This window comes from Equus caballus, unplaced genomic scaffold (genome assembly GCF_041296265.1).
Source record: "Equus caballus isolate H_3958 breed thoroughbred unplaced genomic scaffold, TB-T2T haplotype2-0000437, whole genome shotgun sequence".
Lineage (NCBI taxonomy): Eukaryota > Metazoa > Chordata > Mammalia > Perissodactyla > Equidae > Equus > Equus caballus.
This window is the reverse complement of record NW_027222394.1, coordinates 1,244,053-1,270,608: the sequence shown is the minus strand read 5'-3', so window position 1 is coordinate 1,270,608 and position 26,556 is coordinate 1,244,053. Positions and strand designations below refer to the sequence as shown.

Here is a 26,556-nt window from a genome sequence, read left to right as displayed (position 1 = left end):
CAGACCTTTCCCTTTAAGGGTTTGCCGGGTGGAGGTGAAGGAGCTGGAGGAACGAGGAGGAGTAACACAATACCACTTATTGCTGGTCCTCCAGTCTCTGTTGGGCCCATGTATTTGAACGCTGGTTTTCAGAAAGAGAGTGCTCATCCAGATTTCTTGTGACTGATTTGATGAGTCTGAAGACTTCCTCAAAATTCTCTTTTATTTCAGGAAAAGGCAAAATTTAAAAACCAGTAGATTATGCAGGAAGTTAATTTTTGTGATTTTCACTTTCCAGTAATTGTGCTTTTGCATGTTAGGCATTCTTAGGAAGAGTAGCTAACTTCCTTTGAGTGCTTATGTGACTAAAAGAAAACCCCGATGCGTCCCTGCCCCTCCTTTGTCTGAGCTAATCCTCAGGGCAAGCCCTGTTGAGTAAGAGGTGCTGTATGTTATGTGGAAACTGAGGCACAGAGTGGGGAAGAATGATACCCAAAGGTTCACAGGTCATTAGTGACGGGACCTAGATTCGAAGATAAGCATTTAGGGTGTTCTGTTAGCCACAGTGCTGTGCTCTTCTCTGAGAGAGGAGATGCTCAGGTGTAGGTCCATCCACAGTCACCCAGAGTCCAGCTGTCTCTTGTGCCTGTCTGCAGACAGAGCTGGGATTCTCTGGAAAGCACTTCTGCAGCCGAATTCTAGATGTCTGCATCTTAGAGGATAGCTCCCGTTGCTGCCTTTCGAGGCTGTTTGGGAAGGAAACCCACATCTTCGAAGGCTGTGAAAGACTGTTGCTAATGTCTGCCTACTGCCGTTTGGGGTAAAGGTCTCAGCACTTCGGATCACTTCAGAGACAGATACTGATTTTCCAAGCCCTGCTGTGAGCCCGCAGCTTCTGAGACCCAGTGACTCAGCCTCCCCTCTCTGCATGGGGCAGCCAAGGCATGAGAATTGCCCTGGGCTGTGTATTTTTTAAAAATAAGGGGATCAGAAAAATCCCTTCAACCTAGGCTATTTGAAGGCAGTGTGAGGGATGGAAGGCAACCCTTCTCCATCGTCTTGCTTAGGGATGCTTCTGACCCTCTGCCTCGGTTGTGCCGTGTCTGTGCAGAGAGGGGCTGCTCGCAGACACAGTGGTTTATTCAGTGACATCACGGCCACCCTTTTGTTCCTAGCGAAGAATTTTTTTTGCCCCCTGAGGTTAACAATTACCTTTGGAAAAGTGTTTTCGTGAACAGAACTTTGGCTAAAATTGTAGTGATAACATTACTGCCTCGTTGCAAAGCTCTGACACCAGCACTCCTGCTGCAGAGTTACCTGGCATGGAGTAGAGGAGCATAACAAGCATGCTCATCATGCCCGCCAGGAACTTTTATATGCGTTATCTCCCCAAAAACAGTCCTCGTGACCACCCCATGAGAGAGAGGATGCTTTTTTAAAGTAGTTTAATTTGTTTCTCTTCTATTGTGTTAAAAAAAAAAACCATGCTATAAAATGTACCGTCTTAAGCATTTTGAAGTTCAGTAAAATATATTCACATTGTTGTGAAATAGATCTCCAGAACTTTTTCATCTTCTAGATGTGAAACTCTACACCCATTAAATTTTATTTTACTCAATAAATCATAAACATGTTTCCATAATAACAGGAGCGAGACTGTTCTTATCCCCATTTTACACAGGAGGAAACTGAGGTAGGGAAAGTTAAGTCACTTGCCCCGGGTCACCCTGATCCTAACACGAGTTGGTCTGGATGCCAGTCTCACTATCAAGTCCTGCATTTTGGTCCTGGTCGGGTCCTAGTCTTCCTAACTGCCCTGCGCTTGTTGGGGCACCTGGGACACAGTAGGATTTCACTTAAATTGTTATTATTTAAGCAATACATACTCAGTGAAGACAATGAGAAAATGCTGACAGCACAAAAAAGTCCTCTCACCCAAAGATAACTCTTACTAATAGTTTAGCGTATGTTCTTCCCTAAATTTTTCAGTACAGTCGTGTGCCATATAACATCGTTTCGGTCAATGATCCACCGTGTATCTGATGCTGGTGCCGTATAGCTGAGGTGTGCGGCGGGCTATTCCATCTAGGTTTGTGTAAGTGCACTCTATGATGTTTGCACAACGACAAAATCGCCTTACGACACATTTCTCAGAATGTATCCCCGTCATTACGCGATGCATGACCATACTTACAAAGTATATATAAATCACTTTCTTACAAAAATGTGTACTTTTAAAGATACTACTTTGGTTTTTTCCACCTCCTCAAATTGGAAACAACCCAATGTTCATCAGCAGTGGCATGGATAAATAAAATGGGTTATATGTTTTAAAATGGAATTGTATACAGAAATAAAAATCAACCACAGCCACATTCAAGAAAATTTATGAATCTTACAAGCATAATGAAAGAAGTCAGACATAGAAGAAGAAACTCTGCATGATTTTGTTTAAACACAGTTCCAAGACAAGGAAAGCAAATTCATAAGTTAGAATATTGGTTCCCCTTGGGCGAGTGAGGGCAGTGACCTGGGATCGGTGTATCAGGGGGCCACTGGAGGCTTAGTCACCTTCTGTTTCTTGTGAGTATGGTTGCCGGGTGTGTTCCCTTGGATAATTCATGGAGCTATGCAAGTACGATTTCCATACTTTCTGGTATGGATGCTATGCTCCAAATTGCAAATCCAATCACATGATTATAGACTTTTTTACTGATTAGTTCCAAGGCATAGTTATTAGTGCAAGACTCCAGAATTATGGATGTGGGTTCATATCCTGGATTTAACCTCTTCTTATGTCAGAGAGACCCTGGCCAATTGATTAACCGTGTGGGCTTTGGTTTCTTCATCTGTAAAATGAGTTAATTTTGGTTCCTCTTACTTAGTGAGATAATTATCTCCTTGCTGGCACAGGGCAAGAACTCCTTGAATGACGGCTTTTATAGTTGTTCTTGCTGTTCTTATCTCTTTAGGTGAGGGAGCTGGTGGATGGTGTCCTGTGGCAGAGGGAGGAGCAGGAGGGGGATCCAGTCAAGACACAGTCTCCAGGTGAGCCTGAGGGGACAGAGCAGAGCTGATGCTGAGGTGCGGGAGGAAGGGTCCAAGGCCTGGGGCCCCTCCATCCTTCCCTGTCTCAGTTCCTGCCCATCTGTAAACACAGGAAGGGAACTAAACCAGGTCATCTCTAATTGGTTAGTCCTTTCAGCTCGGACATTGAAGAGTCAGGAGGGCAATAGAAATGCCACGAAAATTTAAAAACAAATTTCCCGGTTTGATCCCCATTCAAACACAAAGGACCAGGTCTGGGCGTGAAGGGAGCTGGATATCGGTGGTGGGATTATAGGTCGTTTCTATATTCTTCATTGTGCGTTTTTCCATTTTGGACAGAAGTAGCCTGAGCCAAGGAGCTGCTTGCGTGGCTGAGGACCCTGAGGTGGTTCATTTATCTGAAGACTCCACATGAAAGGCAGCCCCCTGTGTCCTGGAGAGCAGAGAATCACACCCTGTGGATGGGATAGGATGGAACCCCCTGGGCTCAGGCGTGCTCTGTCCACTCTGCCACAGCCTGTCCTTAAGGGACATCCCCACATTCGATGGCTTGCTGGGGGGGGGGCATCAAGAGAAGGGGGCTCAGACTGCCAGTGCCCAGACTCCAAGGGCCTCCACTCTCCTCCCTCTCACCCTGAATCAGCCCCTAGCCCCTCCTGAGTGGAACCCCGTCTTCCCAGCCTGGACCATTAGAGCACGAATTCCCCTTCCCAAGACGTGCATCCTGGAGAAGGGAGAGTCCCCTGGTGTGGACTCTGTCTCCCTTAGGATGTCAGTCTCTCCCAGCCTCCTGGGCTTGGCCTCTACTTGGGGAAATCTGGGTCTCAGAAGCTGTACCTCAGGCCCCTCCTAGCTGGCAATGTGTATGTCACACCCACATCCTGCCCCACCAAGCCATGTACACATATAGTGCACACAATCCAGGCACTGAGTCTTGTGTGGGGTGAAGATTTGTCCTGCACAGGGAGGCAGGGTGTATGGTGAGGAGAGAAGGAATGTGTGAAATGTATGTAGAACAGGGAGAAATGAGGTCCTCTGGGGACACTGGGAGAGGTGTGGGCAGCACTGAGGGCCCTTGTAGTCTGTGGTTGTGATGTGAAGGTGGGACCAGCCCTCACTGCACCAGCCTCTGCCCCTTTCCCGGCTGGGGGCAGATGCGGAGGAGGCAGAGAGTTGGGTTCCCAGGGTGGATTTCACCTGGCCAGGACCGTGGAAGGGGTCGGTCAGAGCTACAGGTCAGGAGCGTGGGGCTGTCCCGGAGCTCAGTGTCTGCAGAGGAAGAAAGGACGTGATGGAGGGGAAGGAGAGTGAACATGGAGCCAAGTTTGCAGATGGGGAGACCCAGTGGCTGAGGAGGAGTGAGGAGAGGGAGCCCACAGTGACTGGGCTGCAAAGACACCACTGGGTGCCGACTGGAAGGGGTTGGCCTGAAATGGGTTATCAGTCATGCTGGAGAGGTTTATATGTGTGGAGTGAGGCCAGGGTAGTGGGTGGCAGGGGTTGAGTGAAGGAGGGTGGACAGGGCCCTGAGGGTCCAGGATGTCAGAAGGATCATCTGGGTGGATGGCAGAGTGACCAAGAAGGGTCGAGTCGCAGTGATGGTGAAGAGACAGACAGTGAAGACTTATACAGACACCCGAACACACACACACATGAACACACACACACACAGGGACCCTGATCAGCGCATAGGGTGCAGTTTGGCCCAATGGCTGAGCACAGCTGCCAGAGGTGCCAGCCCTTGTGGGCAGCCCCTTCTCTGTGGCCATGCCACTGTCCCTAAGGTGCCTCCTGCTCTGTGGAGAGCCCCACTCAAGAGCTTCATCATCTTCATGCCCTGATTATTCATCTTGTCCCTGAAGCACTCGATACCATGGTCTCTCTCCAGGATGAACCAGACGTTGATGGTGGGTTGCCACCCTGGAGGTGACATGGGTTAGAGCCATGTTGGACTCCTTGTGGCCTGTGGGGTTGGGGAAGGTCCTAATGCCTGAAGGAGGAAGAGCAGACGTGGGGGAAACCCCGATGCAGGGAGTTGCGTGGCCAGGAGGGATGCAGGCCCAGACCCCAGCAGTGCAGAGTGGAGACGGCTGGTGGCCGGCAGGGAGGCTGTCCACCCTGCGTCTCTTTGCTGGCCTCAGGATCGCTGTCATCAGTCAAGGCTGCCGGAGGCTTGTTTTCACGAGTTCTCTCAAATGCTGCAGGAGCTTAGGAACAGGTGACCTGAACTTGAGACTTCCTGACCTGGTCTCTGAATGAAATAAGAGGAGGTGACAGGCTCTGTACCAGCAACTTTTGTGTCCCCTGAGGGTGGGGATCCTGTGAGGCCGGGGAAGCACAATTGTCCTGTCCCTGGGCACGAGGCCAGCTGCAGCGAGACAGGTTCACAGGTGGAGGGGTGATCACGGAAGGGCGTGCCCGGGCTTTGGAAAACTGGAGAAAGTTGGTCCTTGGATGGGGTGTGGAAAGAACATGAGCTATGGGTGGGGAGGAGCCAGGATGATTGACAGCTCTGAGCAGTGAAGGAAAAACTGTCTCCCCAAGTAGAGATCTGAGGTTTCCACAGTACAGTAGGAGCTGAGTCTGTCACATGGTGGTTCACCCAGATTCACAGACTGGGTGGTCACCTGGCACATTCCAGCAAAAGTGCTGCCCCCTGGAAGCCAAGGCCGTCCATGCAGTTGAGCCAGTGGCCACTACCAGATTTTGAATTTTGAGGCAATGATTCCACAAAGGGCATTATAAACAGTTTGCATCCACTTGCCTTCCTAGAAAACAGGAGCTGCCTTCGAGATCTGTTCTGGCATTGGAAGCATCCCAAGGTTTCCAGGGTGTGAATACTGACTTGTCAACCAAAGGGCACGCTCCTCATTCTCTCAATGCCTATCCTGCCTCTTCCAACCCAGGATTGTGCCACCATTTTATCCATTAAGCCCAGCCCCTGCCTTGTCAGTCCCACCCCAATACACCAAGGACACTGAACTGGGGTTCTGCAGCATCTTTGCTGAAAAAAAATGAAAGGATAGTTTCAATCCCATAGCCCCTGTCATCACCTCTCATCACACTCTACTGCCATGATCTCCTGAAGCATGTGAACCTCCGTGACCTCCCTCACAAATGTCCCCAGGCATTGCTGATGTGGCTGCATAGCATGGATGGTCAGGAGACTGTCCAGTGAATCTTGCAAACTCCTCCTCCCCCAACCTCAGCCAGGAGATCACTCCTGGGTGAAGTCCTCCCATCTCAAGCACAGTGAGGCTGTGGGTTGCAGGCTTCAGGACTGGCATTCCTCTTGGGTAAAGCTTGCCCATCTGCCACTCAAGAAGACTTTGAAAGTTTGAGTGGGGACCTCATCTTATTTACCTTGTCTTCAGTGCCCAGGATGGTGTAAACAACACCCAGCACATGTGGTAGGCTGAATGGAATGAGCTAACGGAACAGTCAATGCCCTGACTAGCCCCACTTCCCCCTGAGGAACAGAGCATTTTGCCTCTCACTAAGTGACTTTCACAATTCCCCCATAAGGCCTAGTCTAAGGACACATAATTCTTGTCTTGCTGACAGTTCCCAACAGGATCCTAGAGAGGCTGTTGGTGTGCTATGGAGAATACCCCAAACCTCTTCCTTGCCCATCTCGCTTACAGAGTTGAGCTGCCAGGTGAGTCCACCAGGGGCCCCACTGGGTACAAGAGGATGACAATGGCTGCCCCTGGCCCATTTGCCCACCTGTCTTGTAGACAAGAGGCCTCTGTTCTTTGTCTCAGCAGAAGCCAGTCCAGAGCTCGCACTCTGGGCTCAGAGATCCCCAGTGCCTATCAGTCTATTCACCTTCCAGCTCATGTGAGAACTGTGAAGCCTCCACTTCCTCAAATACCCACAGCACTGGGCTTTTGCGGGTTGTGAATGAGAGAAGGCAAGTAAAGCATTACCCAGGGAACCACACTGTAATTAGTTCTTAGTACATGGTGGTGACTCTCCCTTATTTTCATTAACACCACCACCATCTTTATCGTGTGAAGTGTCCTAGAAACACCAGCACATTAATAATTAGAAGACATAGGACCTATATGGCAGGCCACTGCCTGGCTCCAATGTGCAGGTAGGAGATGAGGCCTGTTTCCAGTACCCCAGGATTGGTATTGGGGAGCTCAGGGGTGGGACGAGAGGGAGGGACACCCCCATGTTGTGCGTTCTGAATTCCAAAAACCTTGAAGTTCATTCTGAAGCCGAAGGGTGGCAGGGATGGCATCACTTTACTCTGGTGATATCAATGGTTCCTGCTCAGCACTTTGTATACCATTTTCCTGAAAGCTTGGGAAAAAAGATGTCGGTAATAAGGGCTTTATGGAGAAAAATGTAACAAGATTGAAGGGACTGAGCCCAGATGTCTTTAAAATGACTAATATCAGAGCAGATGTCCATAGCTCAGGAAAGTGGGCTGTGAAGTCAGGTGAAACAAGGAAAGAGATCATATGGTTGATGGAGATACGAGAGGCAAACAGCAAGTTGTCCCTCCACTTGAGTCTGCCGTCCCATCGCGTCAGCTGAGGAAGCTGACACTAGTGGGAAATGTCCGATGAGATTTCCACAGAAACTGCGAAGACCCTAATATCCTGAAGGGGAGGGGCTGTTGATGAGCTCATTGAGAGGAGAACTGTGAAAGGACCACAACCTTGTCAGAATTGGACATCTCCCCAATCCAGAATAAGGAAGGGACGAGAAAGGCAGAGCAGTAGATGGAGCAGATGTGCATAGAGCTCACAGTGATGCTCAATTGGATTAGACTCACTTACCTTAGAAGTGTCCAAGTGTGCCTTGGCAATCGTTGCCTCATAGGTATTCATTCATCCATCCATCTAGCCATCCATCCATCCATCCATCTATCCACCATCCATCGTGCACACATCCGCAAGCCATCCATCCACCATTTATTCATCCATTCATCTATCCCTCATCTGTTCATCCATTCATTCACCATCCATCCATTATCCATCCATCCATCATCCTTCCATCCATCTAGCCATTCATCCATTCATCCATCCATCCATCCATCCACCTATTTATCCACCATGCATCCCTCATCTATCCATCCATCCAGTCGTCTACTCATCTATACACTATCCAGCCAGGCAGCCATCATCCATCCCTCCTCCCACTATCCATTCAAAATCCTGTCATTTATCCCCCATCCATGCAACATCTATCCATCCTTCCATACATTGATCTATCTATCCATCTACTCATCTATCCACTATCCATCCATCACCCACCTAACCACCATCCATCCATCCACCCACCATCCATCCACCATCCTTCCATCCTTTCACCATACATTCACTACCTACTATCAATCCATCCACCTACTATCCACCCACCATCCTTCAGTCCTTCCATCAACCATCCACTATCCATTCATCCACCCACCCACCCACTATCCATTTATTCACCATCTCTCTATCCATTTACTAGGTAATTTGGGAACATAGGATAAAAATTATTATGACTGTGTTGCCGGCCCTTCCTCTGCCCTGACACTATTGAGGGCTCCAGATCCTCTAAACCATTACCATTGTCAAGCTCTGTCCCCTGAAATCAAGTGCAGTTTTGTTCCGATGATGAGCACACATACTCATGCTATTCCCAAGATCTTGGACATGGCCACCCACCAGGATCTGGTTTCCCAGCACCAGCTCCTGCCTCATCCCTGTGTCTTCTGCGGCTCACGTTCCTTGAGAGGCTGAGGTTAAATCTCAGGACTGAATGAAACAATCCTTTCATGGGTGAGGGAGAGGGAAGATCCAGACATGGGCATATACCAGAGAAAAGGCAAAGAGAGGGGACCACTTGTCTCCTCAGGCCCAGGCGGACAAGAGTTAGGCTGGAAAGCTGACAATCACCCAGAGAGGAAAGGTGGACATGGGGAGACAAATGGGCAGAGAGGGGGAAGAAACACTGGACTCTTTAGTGGGAGGTGAGGTGTTAGGGAGGCCTGGAGCCCAAGGCCGAGTGTCAGGGCGGTCCAGGTCACAAAAATACCAAGAAGAGGCACAGAGGGGTCCCAGGGAGGTGAGGCTGTGATGGTCCCCGTGTAGGGACTGGGAACTTGGTGTCATCTAGATATTTGCAGACCTCAAATATTGTTTCAACAGCACTATGGATTTTGGAAATTTATAACATGTTTGATAATAATGTGTTTGACTTTTAATATTGACCACAGTGTAGTACCTTGCAAAATATAAGCACATAATAGGGACAACATTCTTCACATTAATAGGTAGACTTAAAATATGCAAAGTTCCTTCCAAACCATGACTTTGCTGAAGAAACTACATCTTAGAAAGGCTACCTGACTTGCCCATAATTTCACCAGAAGTAAGGGGTTGGCAGGGACCTATGGTGGATGAAAATCTGTCCAAGGCCTCACTGAACTGCCCACTCAGGCAGTGGTCAGGAAGATGCTCTGCTCTCCCCGGGAGACATCACCAAAGACACGAGAGGAAACTCTGGCCCAAGCTCACCTGATGCTCAGAATAACAGAATTGAGACTCTAAGCCAGTGAAGGTGGCTGACCTGGGGCCTGTACAGGCCAACTGCTCATCCCTACTGATATTCTCACCTCACCTTTTCAGTGTGGGTGGGAATAAACTGGGTCCCCTCTTCTCATAGCACAGAGAGCAGACTTAGCCATGCTTTCAGGAGGGAGGGCTGCATGGCCCAGTGGGAGCCCCTATATCTGTTCCCTGCTCACCTGGCCTGCCAGCTGCCCTTTTATCCTCTGGCTTAGGCTGACCTGGAGACAGGATCCTGCCACTCCCTGACCTTCATAAAGGCCCTTCAAGTTTGCCGTGTAGTTGGTGATTATATTGTTTGGATCCTGTGAATGGATGTTCTTAAATTTTTGTAATTAGCCATCATTACTCTTGGGTTTGATTCCTTCTGAAAAAAACATATCTGGAAGGGGGAATGTCATCAGAATGGGAAGTAGTAAACATCTGCATTGAGAGTTAGCAAGATAAACAATGGCTTCCTTGTGTGTATCCTCCACCTCGCCTTGGCCTTTATTGTACGAGCCCCAGGGATCCTCGACAAGCCCCGTCCCTCGAGCATCCCTGGGAGAGTTGGTCCAGTCCAGGCTACAGATCCCACCTTGGAGCTGACGTCCCCTCACCTCCCCTTTCCCGCCAGACCTCCTGAACTCCAAGCAAAGCATCCAGCCCGCTCTAAACATCCCCACAAGGATGCCCACGGCTCCCATTGCAGTTGCCTTTCTCCCTGCAGGCGGAATTGATCTCCTTCCTCTCAAATGTACCCTGGCTCCTGTGTTCTGTATTCTCATCACTGCTCCCAGTGAGACCCTGGGAGACCTCACTGACCCTCTGTACCCTTCACTTCTGTTCCCCACACCACCTGGGGCCTTGCTCAGATGCATGCCCGCAGTCCACCTCCTTCCTCTGCTGCTGCTGCCCCTTTCCTACCTCGAGACTTGGAAGTATTGGGATGAGATCTCTGACTGAAATATCCTGAGTGGCCTCTGCTTTCCCTGTCCCTCATTCCTCCTCCATTTTGCTCCCAGAACTTTCCACCAAATGCAAATGGCATCTTCTTGTCCCTGTGGATGTGTGCTTAAGTGTGTGTGTGCATGTATGTGTATCTGCATATGTGTCTGTCTATGTGTGCATTCGTGTATGCATTTGTACACAAATTTACATGTTCATTTGTGCACATGTATATCCGTATGTAGACATGTACACACGTGTGCACATGCACATGTGTGTATATGTCTCTCTGTGTGCATAATAGTCTCTGTGTATCTGTCTGAGTGTGTGCATGTGCACAATTGCATATGTGTCTCTCTGTGTTTACATTGTGCAGCAAGTGTGTCTGTAGTGTGTGTGTGTGTGTGTGTGTGTGTGTGCCTGGGTATGGTAAGGAGAAGGCTCCACAACATTCCCACTGCTACCCGGTACAGTTCTTGCTGAAAAGGGTGGAGGGACCTATGGTGAATGGAAAACCTGTCCAAGGCCTCACTGAGGTCCCCACTCCACTAGAGGGCAGGAAGATGCTCTGCTGTGCCTGGGAGATGTCACCAAGGACACAAGAGAAAACTCTGGCCCAGGTCCATGTGGGGCTCAGAATAACAGGACTGAGACCCTAACCAAGTGCAGGTAGGTACCCAATTCTTGCTCCAAAGGATGGGTGATTCCACCTTTACCAGGCCCCAGAACCCTCCAGCCCTGGCCATGTTGCTCCTCTGCTGGACGTTCATCACCGCTGATGGTGGTCCCGACAAAGGTCAGGTTTGACTATTCACAGTAGTCAAAGGGTGGAAACAACCCTGATGTCCACCAGCTGAAGAATGGATGACCAAATGCGATCTATCCAAGCAATGGGATCTCATTCACTCATAAAGCAAATGAAGTTCTGACACAGCTGCAACGTGGATGGACCTTGGAAACGTGATACTGGGTGGAAGAAGGCAGACACCAAAGGCCACACATTGCAGGACTCCATTTATGAGAATGTTCAGAGTCGGCAAATCCAGGGAGAGAGGAAGTAGATTAGTGATTGCCAGGGGTCACAGAAGAGGGAGGAATGAGAAGTGACTGCTAAAGCCTGAGGAATCTTTATGGGGTGATGAAAATATTCTGGAATTAGTGACGGGGGTGAGGGTGAGGTTGTGCCTCTCAGAAGGAGATGGCAGGAGTTGTGTGGAGTTTCTGAACTTGATGTGGAGCGAAAGTGCAGTGGTCAGTGATGGTAGCTGGCCAAGTGGCCTAGGCAATCCCCACCTGTGGCCTGGGTCCCCTCGAGGCTGACCCTAGAAGGGGTGAGTTGAGGTCAGTGAGCCCCCACAGAGGCAGCTCCTCGGCAGTGGGGAGTCATTTCCTTCTGCTGAGTTGCACAGCAGGGCCTTTTAAGTGCAGAGCTGACCTGAACTGGGTCCCTCGGGAGGAGACCAGCCTGATTCCTGCTCTAGATGGTTCTTCCCAACCCCTTCTTAACTAGAGGTCAGGGGTCGAGTGCTCATCTGTGCAGACGTGGTGCTCCCATGTGTGGTGAGCATGAGTAGACATACGCTGCCCTCCAACCAGCAAGTAAACAGGAACAACTGGGTCATCCATCTGGGCCCCACTGAGATGGAGGGGGTCTCAGGGTGTGTGGCATAGAGAAGCAACTACTGAAGGGTGGCTGTGTGGGTCAGTCTGGCCCTAGGACCAGCTACAGTGGGTCAGGGGCTGTGGTTTGACCGCTGTTTTCTCTCTTCTGAGTGTCCTCTTGAAAGGAGGATTCCCAGGACCTGGAGGAGCTGCTCCCTAAAGGTGAGCAGAGGTGTTTACATGCGCTCAGGACATGACAGGTGGGCTATAGTGTCCACGCAGGGTGACACTCTGAGCCCCTTCAGGAGAGAGCCTGCCAGTGAGCTGCAAGGATGACAGTTGGCTAAAGACACCAGTGGCAGCACCCCAGGACCGAGCCCATTGGGAGTTTGGGGAGGAGAGTGCTGAGCTGGCCTTTCCACCATGCAGGCTCCTCCATGGGCAGCCATGGCTCCCAACTCCCCGCTGGGCCAGCTCGGCTCCTTGGAGAGTCTCCTGCCTCATTTGGCTTCCTCCCTCCTGATCTTTCTCAGGTATCAACCCCAAGGCCCCTCTTGCTCTCTTACCCGGCTCAGTGGCCAATTCTCAGAGGAACCAACTGAGCAAGAAATCAGGTAAACAAGCCAGAGGAGAAAGGGAGAAATAGAAGGGTCCTGTCTGTAGGAACGATGAACTCTATGTGGGGTCCGCTTCTTACTCTTCGTTCTGTCTGTCCACCCATTGCTTTGAGGCCACGACAGCTAGGACCTCAGACCTGGACCTGTTTGGGGTGGTTTCATTTCAGGGATGCTCCTTGGGCTCCACCCAGAATGAAGTCCACGTGGGGAGTAAAGCATGGTGGTTTGACCGCAGGGACTTGAGTCCCCAGGATGCCAGCTGCCTCTCTGAGAAAGTCTGTGGTCTTCCTGGGGTCCATACAGGGTCCTGTCCCATGGGAAGTGTGGTTTGCAGGATTCGGTTAAGATTCCACTTGTTCTGCCCCATCTTGCCCATGAAGGCCCTCCCCGGACACCAGGCCCTCCAGGGTCCAGGAATCCACTGAAAACCACTGCCCAGCACAGACCAGGCACCTGGACAGCCTGCAGGCAGGGCCAAGGCTGTTGTGGTGCAGACAGTGCTGGGGCAGGTACTGGACTTGGATTCCCAGACCAAAGAAAAGACTTCATGTAGGAATTCTGTTGCCCCCCAATTAGGAAGACAGACCCTGAAAATCGGCTCTGTATGAGCCCATGGGCTGGGCACAGGGATTCTTCAGCTCTGCCCACTTGTTCTCCAGCTGGAGGGATGTGCCCTGGGGAAGTTCTGCTGAGGATTGTCACCTGTCAGGTCTTAGCATCCCTACCCCAAGTCTTAACCCCTCGACCCTTGAGGACCCTGAACCCTGACCCTGGCCATCTCACAGCCCCTTCTCTGCACAGACCCCTGGGGCTGCCACATCAGAGGGACACCGCTGCTTAGGGGCAGGTCAGCACCAGGTGGACAAATGGCACAGGGTCCTGGAATCCCAGGACACGGGCCTGCGTGCACAGAGTCTTCCACCGACTCCCTCCTCCCAGGCTCCTGCCTTGATGGCCTCGTGCCATTGCAGGGACAGTGGTATAAGAACTGTCATCCTTATGGAAGCTGAAAAAACAAAGCCAAGGCAGTTCTAACCTGTGATTGCCTGGCCCCCTGGGCACCGCCTCAACCTGTGGGGGGCTTGCACCATGCAGGGACTCCCTACCTAGTATTTCGTTGTCAAGGAAGGAACCTACAAGTACCAGGGTGCCAGAAGTCTGCATCTGGGGCCTGCTGTGTTCAGGAGAGGCCCAGGGATGCTCGCCATCCCACCGGGGACCTTGGGCCTGTGACTTGGGAAGGTGCACTGACCCTGCATGAAGGGAGCTCCAGGCACCCCCCTGTCTCTAGGGAAGCTGGGCTGCATCCACCTCTCCTACCACAAGCAAGGAGACCCTGACCTCAGTTGGCTGGCTGTCACTGCAAAGCCCCAGGGTGATTTGGGAAACCATAGTGATGACATTACAATTGTGAACAAGGTCCCTCTTGAAGTGGCTCCCTCCCCAGGGGCAGTGCATGTGTCCAGCCAGGCCTAGGGGGAAGGGGCAGGAGCAGAGTCCCACCCAGGCTGGGATTCCAGGGTCCTGCTGTCCCCATCCTGATGGCCTTTGGAAGCCTGGTCTCCTGCCTGCACCCTCAAAGGCAGCCTCCCAGCACTCCTGTCACCACATCTAGGCAGTTGGGAATCAGGGGGCCAGGTGATCCCCACCTGCACACATGTCATCACCTCTGGGCTGTATCCGACCCTGTTATCTTCACATCCCTTCTCCCCCACCACGTGACCACCCAGAACCTGAGCTTCTTGGGTGTCAGACCTGTCCCCCATTAGACCCTTGGTCAGAGCTGTAGCACCCATCCCTCGGCCTGGACCCTAATGCCCATTGGATTGGTCCAACTTTCAAGGAGAATGCAGACATAGATGGGTCCTCCTGTCCTGCCTTCTCTGGCTTGCCCACTTCCTCCCAGTTCCCAGCCCACGCGAGGGACCCCCACAGACAGGCAGAGTCACCAGGAACTGCTGAAGCTCTTTATGTGGAACTAGGAGAGGGGATGCATGGCTGGGGGAGGAAGGGGAGTCAAGGTAACTGGAGGGGCAGAGCAGGTCAGGCTCTAGAGGCAGGGGCTCCTTCCATGGCCTGCAGGACAGAGGGTCTTGATGGTGCTGCCCTGGGGCTGCTGTGGGGTGCTGATGTCCCCTGCCCTAGAAAGAAGGGAGAGGGTCAGTGAGTCCAGGACAGGGGAGGGGAGGGGGGGCAGGTGTGGGGTTCTCAGGGGTGGCAGTGTTGGGGGCATATGTAATGCTCTCAGGGCTGCTGCATGGAGGGCAGGCTCCCACTTCCACCAGGTGCATGGGTGTGGTGGAGGACAGACCCTGGCCCATTGGTCCCAAGTTACAGAGACAGAGAAAAAAAGGAGTCCCTAAATGTCCCAGGAATGATGTTCGGGGACAGACATCCCAAGTAAGGATCAAATCCCAGAAAGGATCTCAGAGCAGACAAGGCTCTGCCTGGCTCACATGGAGTCCCTCTTGTCTCCACCTTGGGGGTGCCTTGGTGACTCCTGACATTCCTTTGAACCCAGGACTCTTGTTTGCTTCAAGGGTCACTTACCCTAGTCACTTTCAGGAATGCAGCTTTCTGTAGAAACCAAGGAAAATTCAGCAATGAGAAGAGACCCTAGCCAAGGGCCCAGACCCCATCAAGCTGCAGCTCTGACACCAATAGCAGAGACCCGGAGTGGGGCCCTTGTGCCCCTGTGACACAACACAGCGCTGATGTCTCCCCCATGGCGGGGGGCAGGGGAAGGGGCGAGGAAGGTCATGGGGGACACAGAGGGACTTGAAGGGCACAGTGGGACACGAGGAATCTGTTGGGGACACAGGGAGGGACATAGGGGACAAAGGGACATGCAGAGTGGACACAGGGAACCTGGGCAGAGTTGTCCTCTTACCCGTCTGGACAGGCATGATGATGATGTCCTGTGGCAATCCCTTGCGCTCTGTGAATTTCTTAAATTCTTCCAGGGCTTCCAGGCTCATGTCGGGATTTCTACCTGTAGGAGAGGTGACCAGGTGAGCCTCAGGTTCAGGAAGCAGACCCCAAGAGGAGACAGTGCCTCCTAGCACTTGGGGGGCTTTGTCCTGTAATGGCTGAGGCTGAGATGGAGGGTTCCCCCGAAAGTGGATACAGAGTAGGCCCAGAGGAGACAGGCCACCACCCAGGTGAGAGGTTCCTGTGAAGGAGGATAGCCAGGGAGACACTCCGAGACACTGAGGGCCCCTGGGGTCCCAGGCCCACTCTCAAAACCGATCTGCAGGGTCACACCCCTGACCTGGAAGAAGCTGATGGCCTGGAGGAATTGTGATGCTCTCTGGCCAGAAAATTCTTGGACTTCACCCCACTCTGGAGGGTCATTGCTCCAAGAAGACCTCTGTCAGCAACAGTGCACTCCCCAATGCTGACCTGGCCTCACGCCCCAGACCCCAAGAGATGGGACTTAGCAGCTGCGTCCATATCCCCTTGGTGAGAAGTCAGGTCACTGAGGGAGTTTGGACTGGACACCCCAGGGCAGCAAATTGTGCCAGGCCCCCAAAGACAGAAGCAGGGTGTTCGTATTCCCCAGAATCAGGACTGAAGCCAGTTCCACTGACTTCTAGAAGCAGAGCCTGTGGGGGTGGGTCAGGAGAGGTGGATCTCTGAGGACCTGGGGCAGCAGCCTCTTACCCACGAGTTTTGCCATGCGGATTGCTTTCCCTCCGAGCTGGCCCTCGCAGTAGAAGATGCGGTGGTCCTTTACTGGCAAGTCCAGGATGTACATGTGCCTTTTTCCCCCAACTGCAGACAGACATAGAGAAAATTGGTCTTTAGTGTCTTCATTCCTGCAGAAAATATTTGAGACATTAGGGAACATTTTGGAACGTTTCAGTTTCTCGGCCACCTTAGCTCTACTGACTGCCCCGTAATCCAGGTGCCCAAGCTGGTCCAGTGCCCAGGACACACTGCTGCTCAGAACCATGGACCACACTCTGGAGAGGGAGACTCTTCATGAGGAAGGTTCCAACCCAAGCAGTGGAGTCACCAGAGGCCAGAAGACATCAGAGGCTGGGGCTCTTTCCTTTGTTCACCCAGCACCTGCCCCGCCCTGCATCCTCATCCTCAACCCTTGGTTCTCTGCAAGCTGAATTGCTAGGACCATCCAGAGGGAGGGTTTGGTACTGTCATCCTTGCTGTGGAGAAACCTTTCCAATGTCAGGACAAGGAGACTCCTGGGAAGGGAGTGGCTAGCTGCTCCTGGGAGGGGACAGGGCAGGGACTGCCCGGCAGCATGCAGCCTCAGGGGAAGGGGAGGCCTGGGCTCTGGCAGGGAATGTGGCACAGCCTGGTCTGGACTCACAGGCTATATCTGCTAGGCTCCTCAGTTTGGTGCATCACAACTCGCTTCTCGTGGCACTGGCCCCCCTTCCTGGAAAACGGGAGGCAGAGGGGAAGGCTGTCAGGAAACACACTCGAGCCAACCTGAGCTCACCTGGCACATGGGCCTCTGCCCTGGTGTCCCCACGAGTTCCATTGTCATCCCCACAGTCTGGACTCTCTCCTTTCTATGTCAGGGGGACATTCATTTTACCCACATCCCAAAGTGGGATGGGAAGAGGCACAAAGAGGGGCTGCTCTGGGCCACCTCGCAGCCTGGGGAGAGGGAGGAGGAGGGCAGAGCAGCACCCTTGGGAGGCAACACTCACATGAAGGTGCCCATGGCCTCCAAGTTTCCATCATCCAGGGCAGTGACTGTCAAGGGGGACACCTTCTTGGGCCTTTTCTCCTTAGGCAGGTCCTTGTCAGCCACCACGGCCTTCACATACCATGTCCCTATGATCTGAGCAGGGTGGGGGCCATGAGTCCAGCACGGACATAGCCCAGAATCTCCTCCTCACCCCACTACCCCCATCCTCTGTGCATGGGCTGCAGCCATCACCAGACATCCCCAGCACCCCAGGTGCTGTCCTCCAAAGGCTGGCTGGGTCCCGTACATCCACACCCTGTGCTCTGTTAGAACCAGCCCAGCACTCAGGGCTCCCGACCCTAAACAGAGGCAGGGCGTCTCTCACCCCATGAGTCTCTTCTCTGCTGAGACCGGGCCCTGGCCCTGGATGAGTCTATACTCCACAGGGTCCTCAGTGCCTCTGGGTTCCCGAAGTGTCAGACCAACAGTCCCTATGCTGAACCCACTCCCCTGCTTCAGCCTCTGGGCCCAAGGAGGAGCGCTGTCTGCAGACACAAGAACAGAGCCTCCTGCTCCTCTGACCACACTCTGCAGGGAGCACAGGGTCAGAACTTCGACCTTGAATGACACCTCCTAACACAAGGCCCCTGGTCACTGCTGGCCAACAGGTAGTCACCGCCTTTCCCCCATACCTCTCTTCCCGCCCTTCCCTGGGCTCACATTCTCGTTCTCTGAGGGGAAGAACAGAGGGTCCTGGGCCTGCAGGGCTGTGATCAGGCCAAGGGTGATGGTCAGGAACAGAACCTTCATCTCCAGGGGTCTGTGCTCACAGCCGCCGGCAGGTCACTGGGGTCTGGAGGAGGCTGTGCGAGTCCTCACAGCGCTGCCCTTTATACCCAGCTCGGCTCCTGCCCATGAACACTTGGCACTGGCCACACCCCTCCCACCTAGCATCCTGGCAATTCTGCATCAGGGGAGGTGGACTGTCATTATTGTTGGAATCTGATGAGTGACAATTAAGTGCCACCCACAGAATAAAAGACACATAATACCATCCCTTTTTCCTGCCTTCCAGGGTGCTTACTCCAAGTGAGCCATCTGGATGAGGACATTATCAGAAGGGGCAGGGGTGCGTGTCTGCACTCCCAGTCCTGGAGGGAAGGCCAAGGGCTTCCTTACACCCCCGCCCATCCCCCTCCCCCAGGATCCCAGGGCTGGATCTTCCGCCAGTTCTCTGGTAACTGGCCTCTCACTGCTGAGGGGAGAGGGACTGAGCTTTACAACTACAGAGACAGGGTGTGCAATCAGCTGATTCCCACAGGGTCCCCAGAGTCCGAGCTCTCTCCTGCCCTGGGGCCCCTGCGTTTGCTCGTCCTGGGCCTGGGCCCCTCAGGCCACCTCTTCCTGGCATTTGGGGCACTATTTTATGTCTCAGGATCAGTTTAAATATCACCTCCTCAGAGGGGCCTCCCCAGGCCACAGGAGGGAGCGATCTGGCTGTGCCACCCCCTTCATTTGGGACCCCCAGGCCAGGCTGTGTTTCCCGGAGAGCACTCATTACTCTCTGGATTGTCTGCTCATTTCTCCCCATGAGTGTTCAGTGCCCATCTTCTCTGTTAGAATTAAGTTCCCCAAAGGGAAAGGCTTGATTCCCGGGTCTCATGAGTTCGATGGCCTGTAGGGAGGAGCTCCATCCACGTGCTAGGTGCTCTTGGTCGTTCGTTCATTCAAGAATAAACCAGTTACTGAATCTCTCTGAGCCTCAGAGGATTCCGCCCCCACAGGGGCACCCACAACTTCGATCACTTTGGATCTTTGTAAGGCTCTGCTGAGTGGGCCTGCGAAGACCCAGCTCCCCTGACATGTACAAGGCTCAATGAATGAGGGCTCCTCCCTCCTTCTGCCTGGAGTGGGGCCAGGGACCAGGATCCATCAGAGCCTGTCCAAACCCCTAATACTGCAAGTTGCTTACATTCATTCTTCTAAAACCCCGACTCTCCAAAATGCTTTCACCTCCCTCCTCAGCTTTGACTGCCTCATGTACCATAAGACAGGCCTCACATCTCCTTCCCTTTGGCTAAATGGGCCGAGTGAGGCACAAACAGGCCACGAGGGGCCTGTGCTCTGAGTTCATGGTTGAGCACACTTGGGCACCTGGCTCTGCTGGTCTCAGTCCTGGCTGCCTTCTGAGCAAGAATTTGGCCTTCTCCCTCCCTGACCCTGTACTTCCTGGGCTTGAATCATCTCCGCTGAGACCCACAGCTGACGTAGACCCTGTACACAGGTGCTACGGCCACACAAGGGCAGCTTTGTGCCTCTCTGGCAGAAGATTGGACACCACTGCCGATTGCACACCCCCAAGTACTCACTAAATAACAATAATTAGCCCTCTCTAATAACCCCTGGGGGATTGTACTGAGGGTGCTGGCACGATCCAGTAATCAACTGCCAACTTGGAAGGTGCTGCTGAGCAGAAAACCTTCCGTCCTGGGAGTAGGAAAGGGCGAGGCCAGTGCACTTTAGGACCAGAGATTAGTAAACATGCTGGAGTCTCTGTGTCAATGGGAGAGCTTTTCCTCTGTCCTGTTCTTGTTGACTGTACCCCAGAGACCTTGATTTCCCTCATTATATGGAGTCACTGATCTAAGCATCTTATGACATTGACAAATTTAATTCCATCCTTGAAAAAGATGATGGAACACCACGTAGGGGTCGTTGGGAGGACAGGGCTGCCCCCATGAACCCTATGCTTAGTGCAATTGGAGATTTCCAGGGGCTGCCCGTCGTCCACCATCTTGTGCTGTGCCACCTCAGGTGAACTCCACAGAGCTTTCCAATTGTGTGGTGTTTTTTTGGATACTGGATGTGTTCAACTGGTGGTAGACACCACTGGGAGAACAGTGGCAGGAGGGGAGACCTATCTCCGCCCCCCGGTACACAATGGCCTGAGGCGTTTCTTTGGATGGCTGCATCCCGTTATGATGGGAGACCATTATACCACCCACACCATGATGACTGCGTCTACTCCACAGCTGTAGCTCTTATCACTTCTGGTGACACCTCTCACAACCTCTCCTTTGAATCTCAGAGTGGTCACAGCTCCTCACAGCTGCTACTTCCCAGATGTCTCACTAAGGGGGACAATGTCTGGGCCTTCCTTGGCATACGGGAACAAGAAGGTTTTCATGGCGCTACCAAACAATCACCAAGACCAGAGGGCTTGCTGGCTGGGATAGGTGGGCATGTAGAAGGGGTAGGAGAGGAGGCAGGATGGCTGCAAATTAAAGCCCCCAGACCACCCGGAAAGCTGGGACTGCAGCTTGTTTCTACTAACCATCTCCTGTCATTATTTTAGAGATTGTGGCTGGTTACTACCCTGAAGCCTCAGTTCCATAATTCACCAGAACAGATTTGGTTTGGAGCATGAGTGCATCAGTGCAGTGCAAGGGGTGGACTATGGTTGACAGTGCTGATGGCCCACCCCCTCAGCCCACTGCACCTGTAGTTCCTGCACACTGAGAGGGTCACAGCTTCCCAACCCAATGCCTGCATCCTCTGTTCCCCTATGCTTCCTATGCACACATGGTGACACTAGAAGTGCAGGTGAATTCACCTACCAAGTCAGTAGAGATGGTAACTGATGGGCTAATAGTCCTCAGCTCTTTGTTCCCCTGGGACAGTCTTGAGATGGTTCCACCCTATGTCTCAGAGAATCTTCAGGAAGAGTGAGTCCCAGTTGCCCACAATAGTGACCATCTCATTGGCATACCCTTTATTGGATTTTCTACCTTCCCCATCTCACTTGATCTCAGACTTCTCCTCCTGGAACTGTGAGAGAATGAATGTTTATGTTTTAGCCACCTGGCTTATAGCACTGTTTACAGCAGCCTTAGGAAACGAATACAAGCCTTTACATATTAATGATTATAGCAAATGTACATAGACTAACCATGCAAACTAAACGACAGGGATTGGCAGAGTAGATTAAAAACCATGATACAACCATATGCTGTCTTCAAAAAACTTACTAGAAATATAACAATAGGGGTAAGTTGGAAGTAAAAGCATGGAAAACATAAACAAAATAAATCAGTGAATTATGTTACCAGTTATCAAGGGATTGCCTCTGTAATACAACATCAATGTGTTGCCCTCCATTGTTTGCTCTGCAATAATGGAGCTGGACCCAGTAGGCATTTCTCTTTTGCACCTGGCAGGGGTTAAGCTTTGCTAGCAGAAGGCTTAGGGCAAAGGGGCTTCCTTCCTGGTTCCAGGGTGCTTCCAGGTTTTTTCATTTTCTTTCTCCTCGTGTACAACCAGCAGTGGCACAATCTGGGGATGTCCACAGGCACTCACCCACAGTGGGTGATCGACAGTGGAATCAGTGGATCCCCTTGGATAGCTTCCTAGGGGGATTGAGTGGCACCCCCACAAGTGGAATCCCGGTGAGTCCTGTAGGTGTCATAACCTCAGCCCACCTGCCCCTGGTAGGGGACAGAACTTTGGCACTTGCCACTGTCCGCCTACATTTCCCTACCCGCTGAACGCTGCTCTGACCATGGACCAGCTCTGGCCCTTGGCAACCGGCAAACTCTTCCACCATCCCTGAACTGCAGCCACACCTTCTCCGACAAAGTCTGAACCCGGCCTTGCAGAAGTGGACCCCTCCCACAATTGTTTCTTTCTTAGCTACTCTACTGTAATTCTGGGCTATTCTCTATAGTTCTCTTTACACTTTTATACTTAATTTTTCCTTATAGAAACTATTCCTGCTCAATCTTTTGTATAGTTTCTGTGTCCTGATTGAACATTGATTCACATAATTACATATTATTTTAAAAGATGATAAGTGCTATGGGGAGAAATCTAAGTGGAACAAGTTGTTTAAGGAGTGTCAGGACAAGGGGATAGTTTTATTTTAAATGGCATGGTTGTGACAAGCCTCACCAAGGTGACATTTGAACACAGAATTAAAGATAATGAAGGAAATGAACCATGAAATCAACAGGTGGAAGAGAATTCCAGGTGGAAGGAACATAGAGTTCAAGTCTTTGGGTAGAAGAGTGCCTGGCATGCACCAGGGACATAATGGAGGGCAGAGGGACTGGAGAGATAATACAGGGAAAGAGTGGCCAGAGATGAGGTCAGAGAGAGGGTGGGACCGATTCAGTTGGGCTTGTAGGCCATGATAAGGACCTTAACTTTTACTCTGAGAGTAATAGAAAGCCTCTGGTGAGATTTTACAACGAATTTGACTTCTGGTTTTAAAACATCACTCCAGTTGCTGCATTGAGGATAAATTTGTGGGGCAAAAATAGAGGCAGAGAAACTACTTTGAAAGGTGCTGCAATAATCCAGTCCAGAACGATGGTGCAATGAGGCCTACCAGCCATCAGGGAGTAACAGGGTGTGGAATTACATACCCACAGCAAACAAAGAGAAAACTGGTCAGAATAAATGAAATGATTTCTTCACTAATGGCTGGTCTACATATGTATTGTTGGAAAGTCCACAAGGCCAGAAAAAAAAAATCCTTTGTATAAAGAATGATTCCAAGGAACTGTAAGTCACACCACACCCAACACACAGATTCTAGAATTAGTTGACATGCCAAGAAAATCGCAAAGGAATAGTCTTTCAACAAGCAGTGTTGGGATAACTGCATATCCACATGTGAAAGAATTAAGTTGACCCCCTACCTCACACCGTATGCAATACTTAAGTCAAAATGGATCAGGAATGTAAATGTAGGATCTAAAACTACAAAACCCCTAGAAGAAAATGTACAACTAAACTTCATGGCCTTGGATTAGGCAATGGTTTCTTACATATGACGCCCAAAGTACAAGTGACTAAAGGGAAAATAGGTCAATTGAACTTCATCAAAAGTAAAACTTTTGTGCATCAAAGGACATGGTCAAGGAAGTGGAAAGACAACCCACAGAAGGGGAGAACATATTTGCACATCTTTACATATCTGATAAGGGTCTACCGTTGAGTACATATAATATACTCTTGCAACTCAATAATAAAAATACAAATAGCTCAATTGTAAATGGGTAATGCATTTGGATAAGCATTGCTCCAGATTAATATGCAAATGGCCAATAAGTACAGGTAAAGATGCTCCCCATTATCAGTTGTTAGGGAAATGCAAATCAGTACCAGAATGAGATATCACGTTACACACACCAGGATGACTATAATAAAAAAGTCAAATAATACCAAGTGTTGGTGAGGATATGGAGAATTTGGAACCCTCACTCATTCGCTGCTTGCCAGTGGGAATGTGAAATGTAGAGTTGCTCAGGAAAATAGTTTGGCAGTTTACACTGATGAATAGCTCAACAAAAGTGATATATGAATACAATGGAATATTATTCAGCTGTAAAAAGGAATGAGGTATTGATACCTGGTACAACATGGATGAACCTTGAAAACATTATGCAAAATGAAAGAAGCCAGACCCAAAATACCACCTGTTGTGTGATTGCATTTATAGGAAATGTCCAGAATAGGCAAATCCAGAAGGACAGAAAGTAGATTAATGAATGCCAGTGGCTGGGGGGAAGGAAGTATGGAGTATGACTGCTAATGGGTATGAGGAACCTTTTTATGGTAATGAACATATTCTGGAATTAGCATCGATGATTGCACAACCTTGTGAATATATTAAAAACCACTGAATTATACGCTTTTTAAAACTTAAGATTATTTTTTAGAGCAGTCTTAAGTTCACAGCAAAATTGAGGGGAAAGCACAGAAATTATTCATGTGCCCCCTGCCTCCACACATGCATGGCTTCCCCCATTTTCAACATGTCCCACAAGAGTGGTAAATGTGTTATGATTGATAAGCCTACATTAGCACATCATACTCACCCCAAGTCCATAGTTTACCTTAACGTTCACTCTTGGCCTTGTTCATTCTATAACTCTGGACAAGAGAATAAGATGTATCCATCTTTAGGCTATCATACAGAGTATTTTCAATGCCTTAAAAATCCTCTGTGCTCTGCAGATTCACCCCTCTTCCTGCCCTCATCAATCTTCAGCAACCACTTAGGCATTTGTTCAGATCTTTCACTCATTGATTAATGAGGTTGTTTGTTTCCTTATTATTCAGTTTTAAGTGTTCTCTATGCATTTCCTATATCAGTCCTTTATGAGATGTGTTTTTGCAAATATTTTACCGTAGTCTGTTACTTATCTTCTCAATCCCTTGTTATCATCTTTCACAGAGCAGAAACTTTTTACTTTTAATGAAGTCCAATTTATCCATTTCTCATGGATTGTGCCTTGAGTTGTGTCTAAAAAATCATCAACATACCCAAGGTTATCTTGGTTTTCTCCTATGTTATCTTCTAAGAGTTTTGGAGTTTTCCATTTTACATTTAGATGCATGATCTATATTGAGTTAATTTTTGTGAAGGGTGTAAGATCTGTGTCCAGATTCATATTTTTGCAGGTGGATGTCCATTGTTCCAGCAGCATTGATTGAAGATCTGATCTTGGCTCCAGTGTATTGCCTTTGCTCCTTTGTCAATTCTCAGTTGACTATATTCCTGTGGGTTTATTTCTAGACTCTCTATTCTGTTCTATTGATTGATTTGTCGTTTCTTTCACCAATATCACACTGTTTTGATTACTGTAGCTTTCTAGTAAGTCTTGAAGTCAAGTAGTTTCCAACTTTGTTCTTCTCATTCAACACTGTGTTCTCTATTCAGAGTGAATTATACACTTTAAAATGGTGAATTTTTTGGTATGGAAATTAATATATAAATAAAACATATTTAAATCAACTCCTCAGAGAAACCTCCCCAGGCCACACTATGGAAGATGCTACCCCACGGCACTCCCTGCACTTCTGTCTCTGTCACTCCCCTGGCAGTGTCTGTTGAGGACACATCTCTCCCTAGGGTTACCCTGCTCCTTGACTGCAACCCTGGTGATGATCAATTTTCCCATGGAGTAGGCTTGGTAATGGCTGTCACCAAAGATGTCCACATCCTAGTCCCCAGAGCCTGTATATGTGTTACCTTCATGGTAAAAGTCGCTATCCCAGTGGGATTAAGTGAAGGATCTTCAAATGGAAAGTTACCAACCTCTGTGGGCATCTGGAACTTCCAGGACCCCACACACCTGAGTGTAGACAGGGGCTAGAGGAGAGAGGCCACAGTGTCTCCTGTATAAATTAGGATGCTTGAAGTCAGTGATCCACATGACTGCAAAGTGTCTGTAGGCTTTGGCTCTCCATCAATGACCCACTACGCTCCAAGACCCTGGGATAATGCTTCCCAGACCTTGCAGGCCTGTGGATTAGGGAGAGGTTCAGGGGCTTTGGTGGATGAGGATTGGGCTAGAGAAGGACATGCCAGAGCACCGTGCAGCAAGGCCAAAGTAGAAGGAAAGATGGTTTTTGTTGGGGTGCTCTTTTGGAAGTCGAGGTGAGTCATTGTCCTAGCTGAGGCAAGGATGCCTCGTGAGTGAAGATGACGCCGATGAATGAATACATGGGCGGGGGGAAGGAAGCTTCCAAAGCCCCTCATACTGTCCTTGGTGTCGTAGGTCCCACCGAGAACCTACAGAGCCACCGTCTTGAGAAGCCCCAGTAGAGGTGAATGTGTGGTTTTGTGCTGTCCCTGCCGTGGCTTCTGTCCAGTACTGGCCACTGGGGGGAACCTCCAGTGTCGGGGGGCCCACTGAGCTGTGCTGGAGCAACTGAACAAAGGAGGAGTCATGTGGAAGTCACGCTGCCCATCCCCCCGCCTCAGAACCCGCTTGCACCTCCTATTACTAGCGTTCGTCTCCACCATTGCAGCAGGTCAAAAGCAGGAAGGAGAAACCGAAGATCCCCCTGTTTACTCATTGAGCAGCTGTGTGCCAAGCCCTCACCCTGGGCCAGGAGCCCTGGTCGGCCCTGGGGTGGTGCTAAAAAGTGCCTAGTGGTCCCTGAGCCCCAGGAGCTCAGTCTGGAGGGAGACGGGCAAAAGCACCACATCTGAGACATGTGAAAGAGAAGAGCATGAACTGGAACGACAAGAAAGAGTGTCCTGCAGGGAGGGCTGGGGTCTCACAGGGTAGGAGAGTATGAAAGGCCTCCCCGGGGTGACATTGGCTGTGAGCAGAGTGACAGGAGGAGCCAGCCCTGCACA

At 50.5% G+C, this 26,556-nt stretch overlaps 1 protein-coding gene and 1 pseudogene across 1 annotated transcript; one reads left to right on the top strand and one right to left on the bottom strand.

The window, feature by feature from the left end:
* LOC138922978 (heparan sulfate glucosamine 3-O-sulfotransferase 4-like) overlaps nucleotides 1-10,335 on the top strand; it is a 92,441-nt pseudogene extending 82,106 nt beyond the window's left edge.
* A 4,360-nt stretch (nucleotides 10,336-14,695) lies between these two features.
* On the bottom strand, nucleotides 14,696-25,981 carry LOC138922979 (odorant-binding protein 2b-like). Its single transcript, XM_070259476.1, has 4 exons — nucleotides 16,406-25,981; nucleotides 15,633-15,734; nucleotides 15,293-15,319; nucleotides 14,696-14,883 (listed from the first exon to the last, which is right to left on the bottom strand). The coding sequence occupies exons 1-3, from the start codon at nucleotides 16,695-16,697 to the stop codon at nucleotides 15,294-15,296; spliced, it is 420 nt and encodes a 139-aa protein (XP_070115577.1). The 5' UTR covers nucleotides 16,698-25,981; the 3' UTR covers nucleotides 14,696-14,883; nucleotide 15,293.
* Nucleotides 25,982-26,556: the final 575 nt, after the last annotated feature.

What these genes read in the sequence shown, in the direction of transcription:
- LOC138922979 (XM_070259476.1), bottom strand. Translation starts at nt 16,697, where the DNA reads ATGGTTCTGAGCAGCAGTGTGTCCTGGGCACTGGACCAGCTTGGGCAC. An exon ending in CCGCATGGCAAAACTCGTGG is followed by an intron (nt 15,735 to 16,405) that starts GTAAGAGGCTGC and finishes CCTCTCCTACAG; the next exon opens with GTAGAAATCCCGACATGAGC. An exon ending in CATCATGCCTGTCCAGACGG is followed by an intron (nt 15,320 to 15,632) that starts GTAAGAGGACAA and finishes TGGTTTCTACAG; the next exon opens with AAAGCTGCATTCCTGAAAGT.